Raw genomic sequence first — 27,666 nt, 5'->3', positions numbered from 1 at the left:
TTTGCCCTGGTTGAGTTTCAGACAGTTCTTCTCTGCCCATCTCTCCAGCCTGTCGAGGTGCCCCTGAAGAGCTGCACAGCCCTTGGGGGGACCAGCTGCTCCTCCAAGCTCTGTGGCATCATCAGACTTGCTGAGGAGGCTTCTGCTCCTTCATCCAAGTTATTGGTGAACAAGTTAAACAGTCTGGGCCCAGTATTGAACCCGTAACCTCACTGGGACCTTGAAGGACCTCAGTCTACCCGAAAGCCAGGAGATGCTTATTTGTGAAACTGCAAATGTAACTTGTAAACCTTTTCCATAACGCTGTTCTCTGTGGTGGAAAATCCAAAGGGAAGACAGCGCTACTATTCCCACACAGCTCAGTGTGGGATAAGAAGCTGTAATTTCTTTTATGCTCACCTGGTTTGATTAGTTGGGACAATCATATTTGCAGATGCAAGTACGAAAACAGAATGTTCCCCCCGACTATTCTTAGTGAATAAGTGATTCTCCTCTGTGACCTTGGCAATGTCACAAAGTTCCCTTGTAGGTTAACACTTGTCACTTCTTGTTCTGTTTCGCATTGCTCTGTGTTGGTTTTTTCTCTCTTGGTGTAATTTGCAAGCTGCTCTCATGCAATCTACTCTTTAATAGCCCAGCACAACTGCCAGGGAAACAATTGCATCAGAAGCAATTATTTCTGTCTTCAAATTTAGAATCGCTCTTTTTCCTATTAATAGATCTCGCCCTTTCTTCTCAAACTACATAAAGCATGTGATTATTAATTGGTATTAATATTTTTTTTTTCTTGGAAGATGAAATTTATCATTCAGTAACATGAATATTTATGATAACAAAGTGAATGTTATCATGGGACGAATTCTATGCCTTCCTGGCTCTGAGTGAAATGAAAATGAGTAGGTTTTGCATGAACTGAGATGTCATGGTGGATTAATCCAATCACAGCAAGATGGTCACTTGTGTTTTCAGTTTCTTCTCATTCCCAAACACTTGTCAGTGTATGAGCTCTGCTTTAGGGCATTCAGAAAATTATACATGAATAAATATTCTGTGTTTTGTCCTGTCCATGGGATTCTTCTACATAAAAGATGAAGATACGGTAGATTTAATAAAGTAAATTCTTTTATTTTACATCTAAAATGGAGTCACTTCAGTCTGAATTCTTCTAGAAAACACTAAGGGTAAGGGTAAATAATTGCAAAGCAATTCTGTGAGGGAGACTAGAGATCTGTCTCTCTAGTAAACTTTCCTGGTGTAGGGATAGGCATCGTGAAGTGTTATCAACAGTCCACTCACCCACTCCATCTACTCAAGAAATTTGGGAAATTCTGCTCCCTGCACTCAGGAATACAAAAAAAAATCTCACCAGATCTGGTTCTAATATTTCATAGTTATTTATGTAGAGTGCTTAGCTTCAATTCCTGGCTAGAGGCCAGGATCATTATTGTAGTATGGGCTAATATAAATATCTCTTTAAGAACTCAAAATTAATTTTCCACTAATATTCTCCAATGACTGCGTAAAAAAAAAAAAGTGCTGTTTTTGGGAACAGCCCTACAAATAAACTTACTGGTGGAAAAGGCAATTCTGAGGAGGGAGGGGAACACATGAGGGTAATTTTTGTATAAATATTCAAAGGACCTCATGGAACAGGGTTTGCTGTATCTTCCCGGGCCTAGAGGTCACATTTTTTTTAGTCCAAGGAAAGGACAGAGCCTGAACTGCTGCACTGCAATGCTCCTGTATTTTCTTTCCCACAAAACATCACTTGTGTGGCAAGAGATGAATTTTCAGTATTGCGAGCAACTGCTGAATCAATGTAAAAAAAAACCTACCTGACCCTTTCAAATTGCTGCTCTCTGATATTTCACCCCCACAGCACTGATCAGAAGTTAGGATGAGGAGTATTGGATGAAGGTAATTAATATTGAGTTTTCCTGGGTGATAGGTTGAGAGCTGGCAGGGAAATTAGCTTGCCTTGTTGTCTCTTTTCACTGTGGTGTTCTAAAATTCTCTCATCCCTTTTAAGTGGTGCTTCAAGGGATATGATCTCTCAGTAATGCAGTCTCTCTTATTCTGCTTTCAGCCAAATTCTGCCCTCTTTCATCCGGTCTAACCAGTACTAGTGGGGATTTGGGAAGTGTAATGAGAATGATTTGTTGTACCTCATCCCACATCTCTTAAAATAAAAAGTCTGTGCTTCAGCAACATTCCCAGACGTGTCTGCAACCACCAAATACCATAACACCTTCACAGAGCCTAAATCCAAAAGTGTCTGAACCCTAAGCTTGGTTACATAAGTTGTGTTCAGTCATGTACAGATCACTGAGGCTCAGAGAGGTGTAAAAACCTGTGAGAACTCAACACTGTGATCTGTAGCTGAGGGTGGATTAGATCAGAGGAGAAAAAGTCCCAAGTGAACAGTTCTAGATGAATCCCATCTCAAAGCAAGGCAGAAACACTGCAGGAAAATGCTGAGTTTCAGTTTAGGTGTTTTCCTGGGCACAGCTGCAGGTAAAGTTTGCCCAGAACCAAACCAAAGATGTCTCAGGTGCTCTCCTGGCCTGGTTCTCTCCCTTTGCCCATCTTGGTGTGTTTATCAAGGAATGTGCCCATCCCTGCAGCAGCCAGCAGGGCTCAGCTAAAGGCAGATTGAGCCTTTTATAACAAGGCTCTGGGATTGCTCACAGATCTTCCCTGGAGAGGATGCTGAGAGGAAGAGAAGGGAATTATACGTGAACTTTATTTCCTCTCCTAGGTGAATTTCCATTTCTAGAGGCCAGGGATGAGCATGAGTCCTCCCCAGAGGGATGCTGTGTGCTTTTTTATTCGGGGTGATGAAGGCAGTGAAGGATTGTTCACAAAAAATCTCCGATCAGGAATTTTTGGTGTTTATCCAGCAACAAAACTTGTAAAGTGAGGATTTTTATGTGTGTTTGAGATAATGTGGGCACCTTCTGCACTGAAACTTCACCTACACCCACGTGTGCCTGTCCATGTGCAGTGACCATCTGGTTTCATGGAGAGGAGCCTCTGGGGGAGTTTAATCAATGTCTGATCTAAACTGAAGTAATACTTCTGAAAGAGTAGATATTGCTCTTATTTTTCTGTTACCTGTCAAGTTGGCTTTGACACTGTGCATTACAGCTGCACCTCATCTGGTAATGAGGAGCTTTCATTTTTTAAAAGTTTAGGCAGAAGCATATTTAAAAAAAAAAAAGGACTGTATTACAAGTTTCATCAATTAACAGCAGTGCTCTTGTAGTCTGGCTTGTGCCCTGGCTCTGGAATTCCCCACAAGTTTTCATTTTGTGTATCATTTATAACCACTCTCATGACTCCCAAATAAGTCCATCTTCCCATACAACGAATATAGCACTATGCACATGAAGGATATCTGTGAGTATGTTGCTATATGATGTTAATTATGCAGCTTTTTCTTGCATGTTTTGGTTTTATTTTTTACTGCAGAGGTCCCACTAGGAAAAAAAAAAAAAGTGGATCAGAACAGCACAAGCATAGAATAAAATTTCAGCTTTTTAAACCTGCTTTTTAAGGAGTTCAACAATGGGAAATTATTTCAAAATATAAACCTTCTGTTAACTGGTACCTTTGACAAGGAGAACCTTCACACAGTACTCGTGCTACCAGTGAATCTGTCTAGGTACTTATATGGTCCTCACCACCATAGTAACTGAGAGTCTTCCAAGTATTTAAAAATAGAGATAACAATAACAATTCTTGCCCTGGTCCACCTCTTTCTTTCCAGCTTGCCAGGAGAACAACTTGATTAATTTATGGGATCTTTATTTTGCACACAGTGCCTGCACACAGCTTGGGAACCTCGTGTGCCTGCGTGGATGTGATGTTCTCAAAGCCAGTGCATCCAAAAATCCGGCTGCATTTCTAAAAATGTGAGAGATGAACACATGTACGGGAGTTATATATATTTCTATATGGTCCCTCACAGTCTGCTCCTTTGCAGGAGGTAGAACTGCAGCATTCCTGCAGAGTTGAGATCAGGAGAAGCCCAGGGAAATCATCATGAGGTGCCTCATTGTGAATTTGAACACCTGGAAGGTGGTGGTAGCCCAGCTCCTTTCTGAGAAACTGTCTGGAAAATCAGCCAAGGTCACTAGGGGGAAAAAAAAAGTCAGTGCTTAGAAATGAAGAAAAAATTAAATTAAGCAAAAGAAAATAAAGCTGTGGTGATGCTGGTGGGTTTTGCCTTTTGGATGAGTCATAAATATGCTGGAGTTCCCATCAAGTGTTAACGAGGAAAGGCAGAATTGAAATGATGTCTTTGACAAGTGCCATATTTCTTCTGGAAATCAGTGTGTAATTATCAGTGAGCTGCCTGACTGTGCACCAGGGACAAGGAGCCTTCTTTCCCTGACTGGCACGTAACTGGCTGCCTTCCTCAAATGTGCACTGCCTGGAAAACGTGGGGTTTTTTGGGAGCAGGAGCCTTTAGTTGTGCTTTGGTGCTGACCCAAAGGGAGAATCCAGCTCAAGCCAGCCCCTCAAGAATCTTGGTAGCACCTCTAAAGTTACCTCTGAAATTCATCTGCTCCTGCATCACCAAGGGTGGTTTGGGGTGTGTAAGGACTGGGATGTGGGAGCTGGAATATTTACCTTGGGAATCCATGGAGCTGGGCTGACTGGCACAACTTGGAAATTCATCTCTCCACGTTCCCCGACACTAACAACACATGATTAAAAGGCTACAAGAGCTGCATATAGCTGAGCTGCATGGGTTTTTTTTAATTTAGTGGAAGTGAAAAATGAAAGAGGAACACAGTCAATGCCCAACAGTGGTTACCAGGATTTACTGTTGTGGAAACATCACTTTTCTTTTTGACTGTACACACATGACTGTACACAGTCCTGCTTTACTTCACACCACAGGTTTTTGTTTTCTTCTGACTTGGGTTTGTAAATGGAATGAAAATACTTTCCTACTTAAGAGCTCCTCCGTTAGCAATCGGTAAATGATTAATCATATTTTTTTTTCTGAAGGTTTTTAAGATTTTAATTTGTAGCACACAGCTGTCTTCAGGCACTTAGCTCGATGCTCCAAAATTAGCTTGTAATTTGGTGTTATCAGGCTCCCTTGTGTAAGCAGGCTCCAGAATTTAGAACAGCAGGAGTGTTACAGACATGATGAAAATGTGGTCCTTTGCTGAAGTGGTGGCCAGAACAAAAAGCAGGAAGGAAGTAGATGCTGCCTCAGGAACCAGCACAACACTTCCCCTGTAGTTCCCATGCTCAGAGTATCTCAGGACCTTATTTAAAATGCTTAGGTTGCTTGTCCAAGGGAAGAAGAGGAGTGCCACAAAGTCAGCCCTACATGTGTTTTGGGTTCCTATGCCTCTCTCTGTAAGTTTGGGGTGAAATTCTTTATGTCTTGCTCTCTGGGTGCTCATCCGTGTGAGAGACCTAAAGCTTTGTTTGTTCTCAACAGAGAAAAATGTATTTTTGGTGACTTTTTTTGTGTTTATCAGAATGACCTTCTCTGGAGGGCCTGGTGTTCATAGATCTTAATTTGATTTAGGCTTCTAATTTGCTTAGCTCTCTCAAGGCTGAAGAATTTGTGGCTAATACAAACATTGCAAAATAATAAAAATAATATAATAAAATAAATCATAAATGTAAGAGGTTTTTTTTTTTTGTCTATCTCTGGAGTTAAGTGGATGCTCAGCAGGGTATTTCCAAATGTCTGGTTTGTACCTGAACATTTAACTTTTCCTTAAATCTGTCTCAAACCTCTCCATCCTAATTCAGATTTGACTTAGCCTGACCACCTTGTGCCAGCTCTCACAGCCATTTTATCTGTAGAAATATGCATGTGGAAACATCCAAATATTTTCTGGCTGGAGGATTTTGTTAGCCAGGATACTGGATTTGATGGAAGCATTTGCTTTAGCCAAGCACTCTTACTGATTGGCTCATTGGTTCATTTTTCCTACAGCCCACAGTGGGTTAGGAATAGGAAAGACTGAGAAAAATACGTATTTTCCAAGGAGGAATTTCCAAGAACAGAAGAAAGTTGGATAGCACTGGATATGGAAAAGGCATTTTGAAAGTCACAGTGGGGAACAAAAATAGGGCAGGGTGCTCTGGCAGCTCCTGGGAGATGGTGTGGGTATTCCAGAGCTGGAAATCAGCTCTCAGCACTTCTCCAGGGTCTCACAGTGACATTATTTAATCACTGCTGATGAATGAGTTCTCTAACTGTATTTTGAGTATCTCATCTTTCATTCTAATTTATACCTAAAACCCCCTGAGACTGCTGGTTGACTCTAGGTGGAGAAAGCATTAATTATTCCTTAGGTCTCAGTGAAACACTGGCACTCCACAGTGACCAATTTACTACTCCTGTAAAGGCTGCCAATAAAAGAAGGACATGTACAAATATATTCATTAGCACAAACTAATTAAAACCTAGGCTAATAGCCAGGAGCACAACACGTTCCTGCAGGATTCTGGAATTCATTATGTGCCTGTGCTAATCCAACAGTAACTATCACTGCAGCTCCTTATCGAAGGTAAAGATCTCATACTGATAGACACCTAAAATTTAGTTTATAATGCCCACAGACACTGCAGAGAATTTCTGACCCAGGTGTGTGACAGGAAACAGGGACTGGCTGTGGGGAAGATTCTGGGCTATAGGAGTTGGCCATGGAGCAAATTCTGGGCTACAGGAATTAGCTGTGGAGAAAATTCTGTGCCACATCCCTTGTTGTGTGGTAGAACCAAACAGAAGGGTGGGAGAGGTGAGATTAATTAAGACTGAAGAATTGTTTATTCTTCTGGCCTTTGATTTCAGAGCTGAATGTAGGTTATCAGGTGTGCTACCTTTGAGGGAAGGTGTGGAGACACCTGTGTGCATTCCAGACCTCCAGCTGCATTTGGGTCCCATCCTGAGGAATGATGGGTGCACATAAACCCATCCTGGTTTATCCAGGTCCATACAGCACAAGTGAGGATCAGACAACCTCCTTCTTTTCAACTCTCGGGGGACAGAACCCATCAAGGGAAGGACTTTGAGACAGAGCTGAGCTGTATCCAAGGCTGTTTGGTGTCCTGGAGCAGCCACCTCTGGGTCTAGCAGCCAGCAGAATAATTACCAGCAGGAAGTTTGTATTTTAATCTCACCTAATCGTTGTATTCATCAAGCAGACAGCTGTATTTGTCACTGGCAGAAATCTCTTGGTGACCTTTCCAATGAATCTGTTCACAACCAAACTCTGTGTCTCTGGTGAGAGCTCTGTGTCTCTCATGTGAGCTCTGCCTCTGGCAGGCAGAGATGTGGAGAAATGGGGGGAAAAAGCATTGCTGGCTTATTTTAGCCAAGAGGGTAAGAAGACAAATGGAAGATGTGGAGGTTTGGACCTTTTCTGTCAAAGGGTGATGGATGCTGTCAGCAGAAGGCACGACACTGGCGTTGCCAATCAATCATTCTCTCCATCAGCACCACTTGGTCTCATCTCAGACAAACTTCTTTGGCTTAAATTCCTTCCTCTGTCAAATTAAGGAGAAAGAAATTGCTTTTCTAGACCCCAGTGGGAAGGAGTTTGGAGATTAATGATCCATGAACAATGGTGTATATTCCTGTGCCATTTGCCCAGCGGGACCAGGTGTGGGAGGCTTGGTGGACCATGTCTGCTCTCACTGCTGGACCTCTTTGAAGCTTTTCCCCAGCTATGCCAGGGAAAAGTGTCACGATTCTTGTGTAAGTATTTATGGTTTTCACAGGAGGGAGCACAGAAACAAAACGCAAAAGATTTAAGTCATGAGATGGAATCCTCTGGAGGTTCCTCAGCTCAGAACCATTCCATTATGGAAGAACATCAAAAAGAAAATGTAATTTTTGGCACTTGCCCCCCCCATTCCTCCCCATGCCACGGGCAAACCTTGGGGACAGCACAGTCTAGAAGCTGTTCTCAGATGCAGCAGAGTTGTGTAGATTTTTGGTCTCTATTCATCATCTTAAGAAGATTACTGCAGCTAACATTAGCATTTTTGCTATTACATGGTGGACTGGCTGAAGTCCAGACTGAGTTGGAATTAGAATACTTACTTCTTTCCTTTTATTAGTTCTTTTTCTTCTTCCAGTAGAAGATGATAGACACAAAAAAAAGCCAGTGAAGAAAGCTGCATCAAGGGATGCCAGTGCTTTGTAGTTTCTCACCCATATAACTGTTTATGTGAGCTTTTAATTCCAACTCAGTTTGCTTCTAAGTTTCAACTTTAAATGAAATTAAATATAAGCACATCCACAACTGCCATTATTTTTGAGTGGGTACTATGTGAAACCACTAAGAAGTTACTGTTTTCCTCTCCAAACTATAAATACATTCAAATTTACTTGAAACTTGGCATGAAAAGATTTTATAACTACCATAAATTTGACCCTTGTTTTGAGTCTCCCACAACTCTTTGGACACCACAGTAATTTTCTGTGGCTCTAAGTAGTTTTCTGCAGGATTCTGTAGTACTGTGGTGCATATTTGAAGCTGAATTTCTTGACAGAACTTGCAGAGTAGAAACCAACAATTAACCTAAACTGAGTTAGAGAGCAGCTGCTTCTATTGTGCTGTGGATTTCTGGGGGTTCTGGCCTGGCAGAGTTTTATTTTTTCTGGCAAAAGGCTGAGTTTATTTATTTCTTTTTATTTCAGTGTAATTGCTGAGAAAGGGAGTGATGCAGCTGCCAGCCTCATTTGCTGGTGTCAGGGATACCTTTTGTTGTTGTAAGTGATGCTGTCTGAATGTGACAAAACACTTGATAAGCTTGGCCAAGCGTGCCAGAAAACAAAACAAAAAAACAAAAAGCAATGTGGACTTCCAGCCCAGGCAGTTAAACAAACCTCCAGGGTGTTCTGCCCTCATCAGTGAGTTGTTTCAGGAGAAAATCTGATCGATTTGGTTAAAAAAAAAAAAGGAGAAAGTTTTGCTTTTTGCCATCAGGAGAGGCTGCACAGATTGAAGTGAGCACTAGAAAACGCTCAGATCCTTGGTGCACATTGCCACAGCTCTCCTGGCAGTGGATTCTGCTGGTTTTTGCAAGGCCCAAGAGACATTCACTCACAATACTGAAGTTTTTAACCAGTCACTGGCTTGTGTAGGTAGGTATTTTCCTGCCACTGAGACCCCTTGTTACAGGCAACAAGTGAGTGTGCCATGGGAGTGGGATGAAGGCCGTGGTGTGCTGGGATGCTCCAGGATGAATCCAAACTCCTGCCGAGCAGGCCAGGCTGCTGTGATGGGTCAAGTCACCTATTCCTTACTTTCTTCAGAAAACCTGAAGTTTGCCTTTCATCTTTTCCACAAGTAGGGTCTTCTCTGTCTGCCCCTCTTCCTGTCTCCCTCATTTCTTCTGTCTCACCTCTCATTCCTTCTCCTCCAGAGAATTTTGTATCTTCCCAGCACAGCCAGGTCAAGTGCTGTTTCTCTCTCTGACTGCCTCATTTCCCCTCCTATTTTCCCAGGAAAATATGCACTCTGGGTCATTAGTGAAGAAAATTCATTTGCCATAAAGAAGGGTCCTGACTGATGCTCTAATTTGGGGTGACCCTCACCCGAAGTTTCTCATTCCTCTCCAGTCAATTTCCTAGACTAGGTTTAAGCAAGGGCCAGGTGAGGAGTCACCTGGAAGGAGGGAAACACAAGTAGGAGTCAAAGCAGTTTTGAAAGTAGCAGAATTAGAAGAGAGGGGAAAGGGAAGGGAAGGGAAGGGAAGGGAAGGGAAGGGAAGGGAAGGGAAGGGAAGGGAAGGGAAGGGAAGGGAAGGGAAGGGAAGGGAAGGGGAAGGGAAGGGAAGGGAAGGGAAGGGAAGGGAAGGGAAGGGAAGGGAAGGAAGGGAAAGGAAAGGAAAGGAAAGGAAAGGAAAGGAAAGGAAAGGAAAGGAAAGGAAAGGAAAGGAAAGGAAAGGAAAGGAAAGGAAAGGAAAGGAAAGGAAAGGAAAGGAAAGGAAAGGAAAGGAAAGGAAAGGGAAAGGAAAGGAAAGGAAAGGAAAGGAAAGGAAAGGAAAGGGAAAGGGGAAATGAAAGTAATTGTGTTTTCAGAGCAAAAAAGGAGAAAAAAGGAAGTAATTGGTTCTGTTTACATTCAGATCTAAAATTTGAGCAGTAAAGACAATTAGTTGGGTTTTAGTGGAACAGGGGTGTGCTGTATCCTGTGCCTTCTGCCCATGCCAACACTTTGGAGGCAGTGAGGGATGCGAGTCCCAACTTAAGTCCTTCCTTGCACCAACCAAGGCTTGTGTTTTCTGGAGCAGAGCAGATGCTTGAAAGGTTTAGTCCTACTTCCAGATGCTTGTAAGCTTTGTCCTTGTAATCCTCAGAAGCAGGGAGAGGAAGAATGGATCTCTCTAGATCAGAAAACACTCATCAGAGATGATCTGAGGTTGGCCAGCCGTGTGTGTCCGCTCAGGTGCTCTTTCTGATCAGCTCTATTGACAAGCTGACATGTCTCTAAATCCAGACAGACCTTAAAAAGTGCCTGTCAGGGTTTAAATTCACATAAGGGAAAATGTTTTCTAGAGAATTCTTAAATGAGTAGCAGAGACAAGTCGAGAGAAATCCTCAACATAGAATGTGTAAAGCACTATTCAGATTAATTTTTTGCCTTCCATGTAATCATTTTAAGTGACTCAACTGTTTTCAGTTTTTTTCCCGTGCTTAAATCTTCAAGAAATCATTGGCAACTCTCAAAACACCACTAGAGTAACATTCACCCTCTGATTTTTATCCCCTTTAAAGATTTTCCAGCTATCTGTAACTTTTATTTCATTTAGTTTACATTCCTTCACTGTTATTACATGCACTTATTTTGTTTATTGCAATCTGGACTGGTGGCAAGGCCGATTAACAGCTGCTGAACTCTGCTGGTTAAAAGCTCCCTTTTCAGTTGTACACAACCTTGCCAAAATCCAATTGCTCAGGCTGAAATTTGTCATTTTGATTGCTTGCCTCAAGCCGAATTATTTTGGAAGGGTTCAGCAAAGTCATTCCAGTACTTTCCAAAAACGAGGCTTGAGCAAAATGTTAGCACATCAAGAAATTAAAAACAATTTCTGGTGGCCTTTTATTTGACTGCTTTGAGCCTTTGTCATTTTGAACAGAAATGTAAGATTTGTCATCTGGGATGTGACTTTTCTATCTGTTAAACAAGTCCTACATTTGTGTGGGTTCAGTGAAGCAGTTAATTTTTTTTTTTTTTCTGTTAAAACTCACCATCACTGAGCCAAATAGTAAACACTAAAGCAATTAAACCAACACTGTCTTTGAAAGGCTTAAGGAAATCATAGTTTTCCTTAATTGCTGCTACATTCAGCAATGCTTTGGCCAGGAGCTGAAGCCAAAGGCAGGGTCGTGCCCTTTCTGTGCTCCCAAAACATCACAATTGCTTAGGAAAAAAAATGTGCCTGCTTGCTTGGGACCAGAGGGTTCCAGAAGCTGGAGCTGGGAGGTCAAAGGATGGGATGACAAAGGAATTCAGTAGGGCTCCTCGGGAAGCTGGAACCACAGAGGATTAGGCAGGATTTGGTACTTTTGGGATGGGAAGCGGGACCGAGAGGGAGGAATATGGACTGGGATGTGAGAAGTGGAGAGGAGAGCAAGAGTTGGCTGGTGTGGGAAGGGGCTGGGCTGGAATTTTGAGGTTAGGGAATGTCCTGGAGCAGTTTTGGGGAGCAGGAATAGCCAAATAAAGACACAGCATTGTTGAGCTCTGCCGGGAGCTGTGGTGACCGTGGGGGCTGGGGCTGGCCCCGAGCTGGGATGGACGAGGTGGAGCAGGAGCAGCCTCCACACCTGAGGGCATCAGAGCTTTCTCATTGTTCCTTTCCCATCAGCTCCATGAATCCCACCCAAAAAATAGTCAAGTTCATTCCCTTTGCTGCTGATTCAGGAACAGGACAGTGGCCTCCCACCACCGCCAGTTACTCCATTAAAACTGGTGTTGATTTAACAGTTCCCAGCAGCAGTGCTGGGGAGCCATGTGGGTGTCCATATGTTGCATCAAAATACTTTTTTTTTTTTTTGCTTTAAATCTAGGAAACACTGTGCTCCTAAGACCATGGAAGTTTCAATGTCAAAAATTCAAGTTTCCCACTCAACGATTCAGTTAATTTTGCCTAATGGTATCAGTTCTTTTTGTCATTTGTTAACTTTCTCACGTTTAACTTTGTAACCTGAATGCTCTTTTAAGATAGCTTTATGTGTGCAATAAACTTACAGCTGAAGCAGGAGGGAAACCTTTATCCCCCGGCCTCAGTCAGATTTTCATGTCAATTAGTCTGTCTGGCACAGGGTTTAATAACTTTCTAATTGCAGTTGCAGCACTTAGCTAAATCAATGGCCACCCCTCCTGATAAAATTGATTTTAAATAGCCGTTGTTAAAAGGCACCAGGTGAAAACTTAGTGAGGTGAAAACCAAGATGAATAGGAAGCCTCCTTTTCTTCTAGACAGCTCATATTAATAAAACTTGCTTTTTGTTTTGTTTTGCCTCAACATGTTTTTGCATTGGAAAAGAAATTGAAATTACAGAGGAATCTTTCTGAGCTTCCTTTGAGATGTTGCAGGATGGGAGGATTAAAAGAGGGGACAGTCCCTTCTGGAGAAGGAGGCAGAGGATGACAAAAGGGATTTGTTCCAGCTCTGAGGACTGGAAAGCAGCAAGGCTGGAGGGCCAGTATGGTACCTCACACACCACTTCTCTGGCAGCTCAGAAATGCACCACACTTCCAGCACGTACAACCTTCCTTTGTGTCCTCAGTGTTCTGTGTGGGTTTGTTAAGTGCACCATCTGTCAGGATAATGAGACCATTTTCACTTCCCTGCTCCATAACCTCCTGATGTAGATAGAGAGCTCGGAATATGGACCCGCTTTCTCTTTCCTTTATTGGAAAAACATGCTTGCTTTTACCCACATTAACAAAAAAAATAAAAAATAAAATAAAAAGGTGTGTGGGTGTGATTAATCAATACACAGGCTATAAAAAGGTGGATACTCCTCCTTGCTACACACCTGAGAATAAACCCACTGCAAGGCAGCATTAATGATCTACGCTTTAGTCAGATGCTTGTCAGAACACAGAACTGCACTCTTAAGGGAGAACAACCCCTCCACCCTTTTCTGAAATAGCATCGAGTTCAAAAGAGGATGTTGCTGAGTCAGTGCCTAGGACCTAGCAGGTTTGGAATTCTGTTTTTTTATGAGGTGGGGGGAAAGGGGAAAAAAAAAAAGCAGAAGTAGGATTTGAAGTACTGTCTAGTGGCTTTGGAGCCCGACCTTGCTCATTATCTCTGCTGCTTTGGAAAGGCTTGGAAAATTACATTACCCTACAACCATCAGTCCTCACTCAATAAATACAGAGGCTAAAGGCAGGGGACAAGAAATCCCACAGAGCTTTGGTATTGACTCGTTACAATTCCAGGCTTTAGGCTCCCAGTACAGAAACTGCCTTTGGGTAATGAAAGGGCTGCTCAGAAGGACACCTTGCCCTTTTGGATTCATTCCCCCCTCTGCTGTAGGATCTGTTCACTGCCATTTTTTACTCCCTTTTGCTATACAGTAAATTGTCCTATGTGACAATAAGGTGGCTTTTATTACTCTGGGAGAGGAAATTAGTGGAAGAGCAGAGCTGTGCTCCAGTTCTGCGTCAGAGCCAAGAGTCGTGTCCACCTCAGCATCAGTTTCCACAGTAGGGGAGAGGAAAGAAAAAAAAACATGGCAAGGATGTGTGGTGAGGCTGGATTTCTTCCATTAAGGAATGATGAAGCAGTAACTTGTGTGCTTTGGCATGTAAGGAATGTGTGAGTGTGACTGTGCTGTGAAATCAGAGTTCTCTGTTGAGTGCACCATGTTGGGGAGATGCCCTAGGAGGTGGTCACTGTGGTTTTCTGAGCTCTGCATGCAGATCCCAGTGTGATGTCAGTGTTCCTTGGCTTGGATCAGCCATGAGAATCATGGCAATACCTTTTAAAGTGTTCTTGCCTTCTACAGATGGCCACCCAGCTCATCTGACACCCACATTTTATTCCTCCCGCATTCTCAGCGCTGTTTTGGCTGCCTTTGCCACATGCTGGGTGCAGCAAGGTTCCTTGGTTCAGCAAGGTTCCTTGGAGCACCTCCACCCTTCAGGATGGCAGCAGCCATCACCTGGCTCACTCTTAGCTAAGTAGCAGAGCAGAGGTTTGGTGTTTGCTGTAGCTGCTGAATTCAATTACAGCTCTCACAGAAACTGTCATTTGGCTGCTTGTTCACATGAAGCATTTGATATTGCTTGTCGTGGTGTTAGCTGTAATCCCTTATTAGAGGTATAGAAGGAGTCTTATTGATGTACACATAAAGGCACACAGTGTACACAAAAATTCACTATCTCTGAATTAAATTGAAACGAGAGCGAGAGGTGCTGATACAGGTTTTTTTGTCTGTTCAACTATATTTCTATAAAAAGAAAAGTGTATGCACACTGTTCAGTCAGCTCCTGAGGGAGCATGAGAGGATCCAGATCAGCTCCACAACTGGCAGCTTCCCTGGCCATCTCAGCAGAGGGAACAAATGTTCATTCTGACCCTCTGCTGAAGGTGAGCTGTTCTCTTCTTCTCCATCCCGTGGGATCAGAGCACACGGAGTTTTGAGAGAAAGTGTGCCTACCTTTATTTTATTTTCTTCCTTCCTGGAGCAAACAAGATTTCTTAGCTGCTGCAGTTTCAGTGTAGTACTTTTCATAAGGGCTAAATAATTCATTTGGTGAGAAAGAATTTCTCATGAAATAGCAGATAAGTGTGTTCATCTGAAATTCTACAGTGTGTAGTTCAGGCACCACTCAGGCTCAGGCAATGTAACTCATTTAAAGAACAATACCTACATCTGAACCAGTCCCTCTGAGCTGCCTTTAACACTAATGGAGAATTAAGCAGTGAAGGAAGGGGATTCAAGGGTGACATTCACGCTGTCCAAAAAACTGTTGGAATCGCACCCTTGGAATCCTTGCTTTTCTCCATTTCTAAACACATTCAAGTTTGGCTTCCTTTACAGCTGGACTTGATGATCTCAAAGATCTTTTCCAACCTGAATGATTCTATGATTCTAAGTTAGATTAAGGATTTTCCTCCCCTAGAAATTGGCCAGATCTTTTTACCTAGAATCTGGTTTTGAAATATTTGGCTTAATAAGCTTCTGCAGAACGTGTGACATGGCTTTCCAAGTGGCTCTTGGGCAAGACAGCCTGGAACATACTGGAACATACTCACAGTACCCTCCAGCATTTAATTCCTTCTCATCCTCTTTCAGAGCCACATTGCCACTGGATCTTAATTTATCTCCTCCTTGCTGCTGTTTCAGTGTTATCCCACATTCTCCTGAGCAGCCCCTCCTCTCTTCCTAAGAAAGTTAAGCAAGCCAGCCTGCAGGGGAAATAAACAGAGAATGTGGCTCTTTGTGTTCAGTGGAGACATGTAAACTCAAATTAATGATTCTGTTCGGGTAAGAGCCCAAGCAAAAGAAAGCAGTGGAAATTTCCTAGAACCAGCCCGCCTGCAACAGGATTTCTTTGCTTTGTGGTGGAAAACTACAGCTGGGTGACTGCTTTCAGGAGTCAGAGATGTTAAAATTCTGTACCTTTTGTGAGAAAATTTCATTCTGTGGAACATTCAGTAAAACTTCTGGTCAGACTGAGTCTATCCAGCACTCTGGCTGAACTTGTGGATGCTGGAGCAGAAGTGACAAAGCCAAGTGATGCAGGAGCATGTAAGACCCACAGGCAGGCCAAGTTTCATGGTAAATTGATGTCCATCAGAGTTTCCTGGTGTTTGCTCAGGCTGAACTACCTTGGAGCTGCTCCAGAAGTCTGGATTTTACATCCATCACATCTGTGGGGCTCTCCTGAAGGGATGAGTTTGGTTTTATGGAGGGGTGACAAATTTTCTTTTGCCAAATGCTCTCCTAAAGGAATGACTTAGAGCAGGTTTGTTCATCCCAGCCTGTTTTTACCCTCTGACAATTCTGTTCTGTCACTGAAGAACTCCAGATACTTCCTTGGGCATTTTTAACCTCACAAGTTCCACTTCTACCCAATTATTGACTAGTTACCTCCACAAGCATCCCCAAACTGGCAGGTAGTGCAAGATGTTAAAAAAACTTGGTACATGTGTTAAAGCAGTGGCTTTTTTTCTGGTGTGATTATGCTAAATCAATTTATCCTATTGCATCATGAGCAATGCCCACGTTTGTGCAAATAAAAGCTGCACTGTTTGGCCATTATTAAAGTTGTTTGTTTCTTGCACTTAATCTGTGCAGCAAAGTGGTTCTTACTGATAATATTTACAAGGCTTAGAAGATACTGAAATAGAATTATAGAATGGTTTGGACTGGAAGGGGTCTTCAAGCTCAAATTCCAACCACCTCTGCCATAGGAAGGGAATATCCACTGTTCCAGGCTGCTCCAAGCCCTGTCCAGCCTGGCCTTGGACATTTCCAGGGATCCAGGGGCAGCCACAGCTTCTCTGGACACCTGTGCCAGGGCCTGCCCACCCTCCCAGGGAAGAATTTCTCTGCAATGTCTCCTTTGCTGCAGAATGTGATATTGAATGGCAAAGCTCAGTCCCTGTACCTCACCCCTCTGAGTGTGGGATTAAGTCATTTGTAATTAAAAGCTGTGATAGATTTTACAAGAGGAGAGTGTTTTCTCACTGTGACTTTCCAAGTGCTGATAAAGTAGTTTTTATTAAAATCACCCTGTAAACTTAAAATAGCCTCTCATTAGTTGCTAACAGATATGCTGGTATCCAGTCACTCCAAGTAAATGCCATCATTTTCCACTTTGAAGATGAGCAGGGCAAAGTCTCACTCTTCTTTGTGCGTGGAAAAAACCGTCTTCTGACTCCATACCACGGTGCTTTTGATTGATTCCTCTCCTTTGTGTGAGTGACAGGTTTTGCTCTGTAACCCCTGCCACCTTCCCCAGCGCCTGTCACTTTGGCAGGCACGGGTTTGATCCCCCTTTCCTGCCACTCCTGTGTGGCATGTTGTGATAGCTGCCACTTCTCCGAGCTCCTTCCCCAGCTGCTCTTGAGGGAGCATCCCTGGAAAGCAAAGCTGAGGGAGGCAGTGCCGCGCTGGAAGATAAAATCCTCTGTTTCGTGTTTTCCTGGCGAGTGCTCTCAGGTATCATCGGTCATCCCACAATTAGCAGCGAGTGCCAGCTCATTCTGAAGCAGTGCCTTTGCAGTCTGGAGAGGAGAGTGTGTGGAAGTGCTGTGTGGGGGTACCAGTTGTGGGTTTCTCTGGGTCTGGATTGAAGGCACTTCAGACAGTATTTCATGTTCGGACTCAGGTGTTTATTATTTCTTATCAGTAAAACAGTCTCACTGCTGTGAGTTTGACAGCTTTTCAGGAGGCACAAATGGCTAACAATCTCTTCTTACAAGGTCTTTAAAGACTAAACTATCCAATTAAGAACTGATACCTAGATTATTTTCTCTTTTAACCCAACAACTGATCCCAAACAGCCGCAATGTGGACTTTTCTGCCCAATTCCAAAATGCCACCCAAACCCATGGAGAAGAAGGAAGGAGAAGCATGAAGAAGAAACCCAGCACCACACCCTGTGCCCTCCATCCTGCTTCCATCCACAACATACTAAACATCCCAAAACCTAAATTTCTCCCCAAGTGACACACCCACACTGCTCTCTATAATCCATTTCACACTTTTGTGGATTCCAGTCTGTCTTGAAGTTTAGGAAACTTTCTCCATGAATGAGGGTCAGAGTCAGTGCTGCCCTGGGGGTCAGGGCACCCCAGAGCAGACAGAGAAATATTCCCAGGGCCCTGGGTTTCCACAATGCTGGGGGCAACATCCCTCTTAGAAAACAAAATGTGTTTAGAGCCTTTTATATGGTTTTGGTGCAAAATGGTGCAGCATGGCTTGAATCAAAAGGGCTGAACTCTCTTTCCCTCCACACCCCAGTATAGTAAAATCAGGCGCTCCAGAGGAAGGAAAATGATTGGCATCTGACTCCAAGGCTTCGGAAACTGAACTTTATTAAAACTACATTATGTTACATTATACTATACTGTAACTCTACTACAAAGAATACTGAAGAATATTAAAGAAAACTTTTGACTGTCCCCCAACAGTCAGGACACGGCTTTGACCCAAAAGGCCAATTAATATAAACAACCATCACTGGAGACCAATTAAGGACTCACTTCAGGTGAACAATTTTCCCAACACATTCCACACGTGCAAAACACCGGGAGCAGCAAATGAGATAAGAATTGTTTTGCTCCTTCTTTTCTCTGCTTCTCTCACAGCTTCTCTCTGTTCAGAGGGCATGTGAATAACCCACCCCTGGGTTCCCACCCTCTGCCACCACAGTCCCTTGGCAGAGTCTGTCTGCAGCAATCCCAGCCATGCCCGTGGCTGCAGCAGCTCTCAGATATTTAGGGAAGCTGTGGATGATGCCTGAGCTGTGCCGGGGCCTTGGATAATGTGCTGGTGTCGAGGTAGCCCCGAGGAAGTTCTCCCGTTGTTATTTTAAACGTTACTGCTGAAGACACTTTTGCAAAGGTCAGAGCACCGAGGGGTGGTGGAGGGGAAAGAATTTATTGTTCTGCATTCGTAACCACATTAGGGCTCCCAGCTCGGGCTGGGAGCGCCTGCATGCTACCATAATAGGGAAATAACTGATCATATATTAATCAAGCAGTGGAGGAGCCAGTCGGGAGGGCAGCTTGCTTCATGCAGCTCCCTCCACAGCAAAGCTGGTTAAAGGCACAGTGTTTAACCGGGAAATGAGACCTGGAAATTGCAGAGGAAATTAAAACCACGTTGTAACAATTCCCGTTTCAAACTTGGCTGGAGCCTTGGGCATCATGGGCAGCTGCAGAATGAGACTCCCACAGCTCCGGGCTGAATTTGTGAGGAGGATTTTGGCATCTTGACCTGCAGGAGAGGCTGAGTTAGGGCTGGGTGTGTTATCCCTGCTGCTGGGGTGTCGTTCTGCAGGGACAAAGGGACCTGGCAGGAGCTGGACTCTGTGGTCCTTGGGGGGCCCTTCCAAGTCAGGAAATTCTGTGATTCTGTGTCAGTGCCAGCACTTGCTCCCCAGCACCATTTCCCTTCAGACCCCAGAGCTCCCAATGAATTTTCCAGTTTAGCACCCCTCAGACCCAGCTTTAGCTGGTAAGAGATGAGATTACAAAGCTGAAAACGGGCTGGTTTTATTTGCCAGGTTCCCAGTAAAACTTGCACAAAGTTTGATCCCCATGAGGGAATGTGAATTAGGGCCTCTGGTTTCATTCCCAGAATGCCTCCCATGAATTATGTACCTGTCTGTGCATCAGTTATGTGTTTGTAAACCATTTTAAAAGGCTGGCAGTGATCCATTAATTACTTTGACGACGAGGAATAATTGCTTAAATAATATTAGCATTTAAGGAAAAACAATATTTGTCTCTTTATTAATTGTTGAGCAAAATCAATTCATCTGTAGTTGGCTACAATCTACTTGAGAATGCAATTTTTGTAAACTGAATTTTATTGCTATTCTTTTCTGGTCCATTATATTACCCCAATGTACATCTTTTTTGTACTACTTCATTTATCTTATGTCAGAAATAATATTCCTGTTCTCAAACATTATTACAACCAGGAAAAAAAAAAAGATTAATCAGACATTTCAAAAGCCTGGTGCTGAAATAACATTTTAAAAATTATAGAAGAACAACCATTATTTTTTACAGCAAAATTAATTTTTCGAGTTCGAGATAGCAACACCATAGTCTGAAAGTAAAGGTCAATTTGAAAAATAAAAGATTCTGGTTGCCTAATAAGGTCATGTTCTTTTATACCAAATTGTAATTTACAGTTGAATCAAATGATATTAATTATTTCTGGCTTGCTTTGAGTGATATTCTGGGGCCAGTTGGTGTAGTTCAGATAAAAATAGATGTTACATTTGGTCTTATCCTTAATAATAACTTTTATTTTTTTTCCACATGGAGCTTTTGAAGTCTCAGGAGACAGCTGAGCTCCAGGGGTTGCTTTTCAGTTTCAGAGATGGCTCCTTTGTGGACTTCACATTTCCCCAGCATCTTCCACCTTCGAAAACCTGAAAAGAAAAACACCTTTTGTAAAGCTGTAATTCCCCACCATCGAGTGCCTCTCTCCTGACAAACACAACAGGGAGCCCTGGACTCTGGAAGGTGGCCCTGGAATGTCTGGGTTCCTCTTGGAGTGACAAAACAGGAACAGCTTTGGGGATGGAGTCCTTGTCACAAAACGAGCATCTCACCCTGCAGCACTTCTAATGAGCAGGAAGGAAAATTACTGTTGTTCCTAATCTAATTAGAGAAAAATTCTGTGCTTATTAATGAATGATGAGCTGAATGGTTGTGGCCAGGAAGGCTGATGGCAGCTGGGCTGGATGAGGAATTGTGTGTCCAGCAGGAGCAGGGCAGGGATTGTCCCTCTGGGCTGGCTCTGAGAGGCCCCTCGAGGGCTGGGGCCAGTTCTGCTCCTGCAGGAGAGACCTGGAGGGGCTGGAACGTGTCCAGGGCAGGGAAGGGAGCTGGGAAGGGGCTGGAGCCCCAGGAGGGGCTGAGGGAGCTGGGAAGGGGCTGAGCCTGGAGCAAAGGAGGCTCAGGGGGGACCTTGTGGCTCTGCACAAGTCCCTGCCAGGAGGGTTGTGGGGTTCTGCTGCCCCAGCCCTGGGCCCAGCCCTGGGAGGAGCTGGAGCTGCTGCAGAGAGCCCAGAGGAGGCTCCAGGATGAGCAGAGGGCTGGAGCAGCTCTGCTGGCAGCAAAGGCTGGCACAGCTGGCATTGTTCACCTGCACAGGAGAAGCTTTGGGCTGAGCTCAGGGTGGCCTTGCAGGGCCTGGAGGAGATGGGAAGAGAGAGACAATTCCAAGTACAAGGGGGAATGGCTTCAAAGTGACAGAGAGTAGGTTTAGGTTAGACATTAGAAGAAATTCTCTACTGTGAGCTTAGTGAGGAACTGTAACAGTTTGCCCAGAAATTTTATGGCTGCCCCTGGATCCCTGGCAGTGCCCAAGGCCAGGTTGGACACTGGGGCTTGGAGCAGCCTGGCACAGTGGAAGGTGTCCCTGCCCATGGCAGGGGTGGCACTGGATGATCTCTGAGGTCCCTTCCAACCTAGGCCATTCCATGATTCTATATCTCCCTTAAAAAACGAGTCATTTACTTCCTCACCCTCAAATAGATACAGAGGGGAAAGAACGGCCAAAACCAATTCTTGGCTTTTAAAACTGTTTCTTGTGAGGAATTAAATGTGGCCTCCACACCTCTGAGCATCCATATGTTTTCTCCAGCTGGCTGGTTGCTCTGTGGAGTCTGGGCAGACAAAATGACTCTTCCCATCACATAAAGATAATGCTGCACATGGATGTCAACATCCATGTGATTCCTGCCCATTTTGGTCTTCTTTAATTAGGGGCTGTTCTGCCTCATTGGACAGGCTGGTGTAATAGCTTGGGATAAAGATTGTCACAGCTTGAAAAATCTTTGGAGCAGTGGGAGGTAATGATCCTGCCTGAGGCAAAACACTGCTTCTGGCACCGTGATTCTGTCCCACACTCCATTGAATCTTTTTTCCCAAACGCTGCAGTTTAGCCCCTGAAAAATGCAGTGTTTTTATGAGTGTATATTCCATCTTCAATCTGGTCCATAATTCCTGTTAGACGTGAGCAGGGTGAGCAAGGGCAGAGGATGGCACCTGAGACATGAAATGCCAGGTAGAGGCTTCAGCCCATGAGATTTTTCATGCTGAATGGTTTTCCAGAATGTGACGAGCAATTTCTGTTTCATCTGGAAGATGGGAATTTCTGAGAATAAAGACTGAGTCGCCTTTTCCACCCCACTAACCTTTTTCCTTCCCTGAGCAGTTTTGGGAAGGACTGGTCTGTTTGGGCTGTGTTCAAATGTCACAAAAGACTGCTTTAACTTTTGGCCCATATGGAATACACAATGTTTCCTTTTCCCAGCGTTATCACAATTCATTCTACTTCATAGCTGAAAAGTAAATGAAAGAAATAGCTGGAGGCACATTTGTGAGTAATTACATTTGCAGCACATTTCTTCAGAGTTTGATGGGTAGATTTATGTGTAAGATTTTATTGTTTTCCCTCAGCTTCATTATCCATCCAGTGTTTGCCATGGATCACAAGGCGCTGTAGCAGATCATGGAGACAGCATTCTAGTGCCGTTTCATCTGGAAAGGGAAAACACAGATCTTTTTTCAGCTGCAGCAGTGCAAGATGATGGGAGACTTGGAAAGCAGCTCATTAGTTGCTGCTTCAGGCTCTCCTGCTGGGATGAGTGCTGCCTGTGGTGAGGGAAAACCTGTGCCCTACAAATTGTCTCTGACTCCAGCCCTGCAGTGTGATGGTGCTGGGGTGTGGGGTGCCCCTCGTCAGCAGGCAGTTGATGTTGTTCTCTAAGGAGTTTTGATCAGTTTTGATCACATTTGCCTCAATTGGCACCAGAGCCAGTCCATAGTTAAACGGGATTTTGGGAAATTCATTGGGTAACAATCTTCTGTTATGGCCAGTGATCAGAGCCCAGCAGGGACAAGCACTGGCTGCCCTGGTTGGTCAGGGTGTCAGAAGAGTCCTGCAAAGTATGAAGGAATCTTTCAGGGAAAGCCTTGCCATAGCTGAGTTCAGTGGGAAGGGTTAGGGGGATTTATTTGTTGTGGTGCTAATGAAAGCAGATCCCCCCTGAGAAAGCAGAAAATGCAGGCCAGGGCTCATCAGCCATCTCTGAATCCTGTAAAATCACAAGAAGCTCGTGAGTTTTAAGTCCGCTGACAACAGTTTTGTTTTCCCTGGTTTTCTCCTGGGGGTGGGTGTAGTCCAGGGATCCTCAGATATCCATGTGGAAGGAATCATCATTTAATTTAGAAAGTGAAGATACCAACCAAAGGTTGTGTGGCAGAGGGTGGGGAGGGAATCCTGATCCACTTTTGTTGCCACATAAAGGCAGCTTGGAAGAATGTGGTTTGTTATCAGAATGGTTGGCCCCCACCAGCAGGAATGAAAAAATCAAGTCCAGGAGTAAAACTCCTGCCAGTGCTTACCTGTGCTCTGGCCTGCTGAGAGCAAGAATTTCCTGGGTTTTCAGACCATTTCCAAGCTAATTATCCCTTGTGAAAGGAAAACCAGGAGTGCATGAAAGAGGAGCATTTCTGCAGGCATGCTTTCAGCTCTCTGCAGAAATTTAATGACTTGAGGACTCAAATCCAGCAGCCTGCACGCTTGAGATATGTGAACAACTTCTGACAGGTAAAAGTTACTGTGGCAGGGGTGGATATGGAGTAGGGAGGGTGCAAAAAGGCTTTAATCTTTTTATCAGTGCAGTGAGGTGATTTCTAGTGTGTGCAGGTCCTGAGCCCAGGCTGGGTTTCCATTGTAATTAATTGGTTAATTCCTAATTTGTAGAATCAGACAATGGTGTGGGTTGGAAGGGAGCTTAAAGATCACCTGGTTCCAGCTCCTCTATCACAAAGGAGTTGGAACTCCTGCTCCCAACCAGTAAAACTGTGTTGTTTGCAGGGTGTGATATTTTTTAAATCACAAAACTGCTTTTAGGGAAGCAGCTCAAGGTAAAAGCTAAAATTTTATTCCCTTAGACAAAGCCTGAGCTGGCACCCCACTGAATTTTCTCTTCAGATTGACAGTCCATCTGGTAAAGTATCTGTGTTGTGACAGGTATCAATAGGAAATGGTTTGGGGAGAACTCCAAGAAAATCCACTCCCAAAATTTGGGAAATACCCAATGCAGCTCTTTTCAGTTTAACATAGGACTTTAAATTCTTTAAGCAAATATGTCTGTGCAATTATATATTATGTATTTTCTATGTATAGAAATGTGGATGGACCATCCATGTATAAAAAAGTGAAATATGGGCATAGGGAGAAAGAAAATTATACAGATATGTCCATTATATTACATTACCTATATAGATAATGCACATGTTGTTTTATAATGTGTATTATGCACATATGTGTAATCATTATATTTCCCTACCATCTGCTAATTATGAATTTCTCCTTTATTCATATAAATATCTTGGCCCATTTGAGCACTTCTAATTTCTTAATTTACAAGTCCAAGCCATGGCTGAAAACTTCTCGTCCTACCGTTTCTCAGTGGTGACAGGAAAATAGAAATACAGGAAGAGCTCATATGGAATTTTGGTTTTGATGTCAACAATTGTAGGTCAAAAGAAATAAAAGGAAGTCACACCTTGAGGTATTGTAAATTCTTGTATTACAGTTGATTTTAAGGCAGTGATGATGGTACACATCGAGCAAAAATTTAAGTGTCCTGGAAATTTTAGAGACAAATTACTCTAAATGCTGCATTTTCTTAAGTGTTAACGGGAGATTGCTGAGTCACTGTTGCAAGTTAGGATAGTGCTAAAACTTGGCTGTAATAGGAACTGAGCTGTACAAGCCAGATTTCTCCAAGAGGTACAGACCCAATTGTGTCTGTTCATCCCCCCCATCCCATTTTCCCAACGGGCATTTCCAAAGGACAGCAATTATTGCACTGAAAGGCTAAAATCAATGGATGGGCTCCACTTTTACTGTTAGGTTCCCTTTAACCCATAAACACCAAATAAAAATCAGTTCCACTTTCTCCTTGGCTGTGTCACTTCTGACCTTCACGTCCCTTTCCCCATGGAAGATAAACTATAATTGTATTTCTGTACTAATGTGGTTGTATTGCTTGAATAGCTACACAAACCATGCAGATTCTCAGATTTAATGACATGATTCTGTGATGTAATGACATAAAGTTAATGGATTGATTTTGTTCCACAAAAATCTTTGTTTTGATAGCTTAGCTTTTCATTAGCCTGTATAATAAAATTTGGTGAGCTCTCAAGCTGTTCTTTTAATCCAGATTTTCTCTTTCTTCTTCCATTTTCATCTTTCTTCTTAAATGTTTTCTAAATAAAACAAAATACTAAGTGAACGTTTCTCTTACGTTAGCATAGCTGCATTTATTTGGTTAGTGTAGTTAAAATAAAATCAATATGGGATATTGCAAAACCTTCCCTTTAAATATTTCCTCAGTTTAGAATAGAAAATGGACACAAAAACTGAGATTTGCATAAGAATGAGAAATAAAGGCAAGAAATCCTGCAGGATTCATGCTAAAAGTATGGAGTGGCATCCCTGTTTTCTAGTGTGCAGGACAATGGGGCACAAGTTTGTTTTCATTTTAATAATACATTGACTGCGCTGCCTTTATTTGCATTAACGCTACTTGGGGATGAGCATCCTGGAGATATTAATGTCAAGAATTAAAAGCAAAGTGGTTCAAAACGAGTGAATTCCCCCAAGCAGAGCTCCCTGCAGACTCCTGGTGTGACGTGCACTGCAGGCTGGCACACAGCAGTTACATCAGTGAGTTTAACAAACCAGTTTATGGTGAAAAAACGTGGTGCTGTGACAAGGTTAGTGGGGCGAACACCACCTCAGTCCAGGCAGTTTAGGGTTCTCTTTGCAACCAGGGCAGGAATTTTCCCAGGGCTGCACTTTTAACTCGTAGGTGGGTGAAGGAAAATTCAGCAGAGTCAGCTGGGTTGGCCACGTGGAGGCCGAATGCAGCTGAAGGGAAGGCTGAGGCCTGGGAATAAAGGAAGGCAAAGAGCCAAGGATTGAGGATGAAAGACAAGAGCAGAGCCTGGAGAGAAGTGAGGGAAGCAGCACAGTGGTGGAGAGATTGGACATAAATGATTCAGAGGGGAAGAGCTGTGCGTGTTGGAAGGGATGAGGCAGGAAACGAGTGGAAAGGATGGAAATTAGCCTTAGGAAGTATTATCTCTTCCTCTCATGTTGGAGGTGTGATAAGAACAGGGTCTTAATGCCTCTACTGTAAAATATTTTAATCTGCCTCTTTTTTTAGGGTAAACATAGAATAATTTAGGCTGGAAAGGAACTTTAAGTTGTCCCTGCTGGGTGGCAGAGAGGAGTCCCTCTGTCCCTCACCGTTGGCTCCCTGGGCTGGGGGGACTTGCCCAGGTACTGGATGAGTGCTGAGCAGCCTCTGGATGTTGCTCCTCAGTGCCCAGCTCCCCAAACTCTGTCCCTGGGAGGGGTTTGATGGAACTTGGGCCAGGTTTTTTCCCTGAATCTGCTCCCCCTGGCCATGGCTGTGTCTACTGATGCCTTTTCCTTGGTCTGAGAATGGAGAGCTGGATACGGTTAAGGGATAAAGGGCTTTTACCTCAGTATTTAATAAGGATCTTTAGGAAGAAGGAGAAAGCAGCAGAATTTTCCACCTGTGCTGTTCAGTGATTATCCCTGTCTGAAAAAGCTGTTGATGTTTTTGTTCTGTTTCCTTTGAGCAGATGGGCAAAAGAAGGTCCAAGAGGAGTTTGACATAGACATGGACGCGCCAGAGACAGAGCGGGCGGCCGTGGCGATACAGTCGCAGTTCAGAAAATTCCAGAAGAAAAAAGCTGGGTCCCAGTCCTAGTAGCTACCTCACAGCTCAAAACAAAGTAATCCTGAGATGATTTATCAAGATCAGAAATAACACAAAGATGCATGTACAGAAATTATCAATATTTAAAACCCCATTGGCAGATAACAACCCGTGAGCTTGTGTGCGACTTCATCCCAGATGTTTCACGCCCATTATCCTCTGTAACTCACCATTTTACTTGATGTTGTAATAAAAAGTTAGGGTGAAGTAATTAAAGTGTCTGCCTTCATCTGTCTTTCCATATTAATCCAGCAAGTGCAGCGTTACAAATGAACCCAGCCCAGATGCCTGTTTCCCTCTCCACCTACAGCTCAGAGTCATAACAGCACCGTATGTTGCAGGGATTTTTGCTGAGGGATGAGATAGATGCATCTCAGCCCTGCTTCCCTCATTTGGAGAATTCCAGCTGCCAGCAAAATGTGAAAATAAAATGACTTTCTTGTAATGAGATGAAAGTAAAATAAAAAAAGAGGAAAGTTGCAGACAGAAGCTGGCATGAGGGGTGTAGGAAGCAGGGAGTTTATTTTTGTCTTGCAAGTGTGTCAATAAAGTGGTTTGAGTGGGGAAATTGTGCCTGTCCTTCCTCTTTGCATGATAACATTCAGAGATCTTGGACCACATTGACTGTTATGGAAAGAAAATAATAAACCAGACACAAAACACCTTTGGAAGTCTGGCATTGATTTTTTTTTTCTGTAAAAATAGAAACTGACCGTCTAAACTCTATTTCTTGGTGCAGTTTTTCAGTCTCTACATAATCAGCAACTGTTTCTGTGCCATCTCTGTGTTTCCATATTATTCTCAGTGTTTGAGGAGTAAATCATAACAGGCTTCCTGTGTCCACTTGCACTGTTCTGTATTCACCTTTATTGCTGTGCTAGCCCAGCTTTGGATCAACAAAGGGTCAGCTACAACGTGTCTGAAATGGGGAGGTGAGTGGTGACAGCCTGCCTGCCTTTCACTCCTTCAGGGGGCACAGATCCAGGTGTCATTCCCAGCTCTGCCCAGGGGGATTCTTTTCTTCCTCTCCCACCTTCCACAGGATTGTTTGATCACCAGGGCAAGGGACCAGAGCATCATTAGTCACCTTCAAACAGAAATCCAGAGCAGGGGGCAGGAACAGAGG

General features: G+C 43.5%; 1 protein-coding gene across 1 annotated transcript in view; it reads left to right on the top strand.

Moving 5' to 3' along the window:
• Positions 1 to 27,211, top strand: part of PCP4 (Purkinje cell protein 4) — a 48,596-nt gene extending 21,385 nt beyond the window's left edge. The window contains exon 3 of the mRNA XM_038140382.1: positions 26,404 to 27,211. Within this exon, the coding sequence (XP_037996310.1) occupies positions 26,404 to 26,531 (128 nt within the window). The 3' untranslated portion in view covers positions 26,532 to 27,211. The remainder of the gene's footprint in view (positions 1 to 26,403) is intronic.
• The last annotated feature ends 455 nt before the right edge of the window (positions 27,212 to 27,666 follow it).

This window comes from Motacilla alba, chromosome 1 (genome assembly GCF_015832195.1).
Source record: "Motacilla alba alba isolate MOTALB_02 chromosome 1, Motacilla_alba_V1.0_pri, whole genome shotgun sequence".
Lineage (NCBI taxonomy): Eukaryota > Metazoa > Chordata > Aves > Passeriformes > Motacillidae > Motacilla > Motacilla alba.
This window is presented reverse-complemented; position numbering and strand designations above follow the sequence as displayed.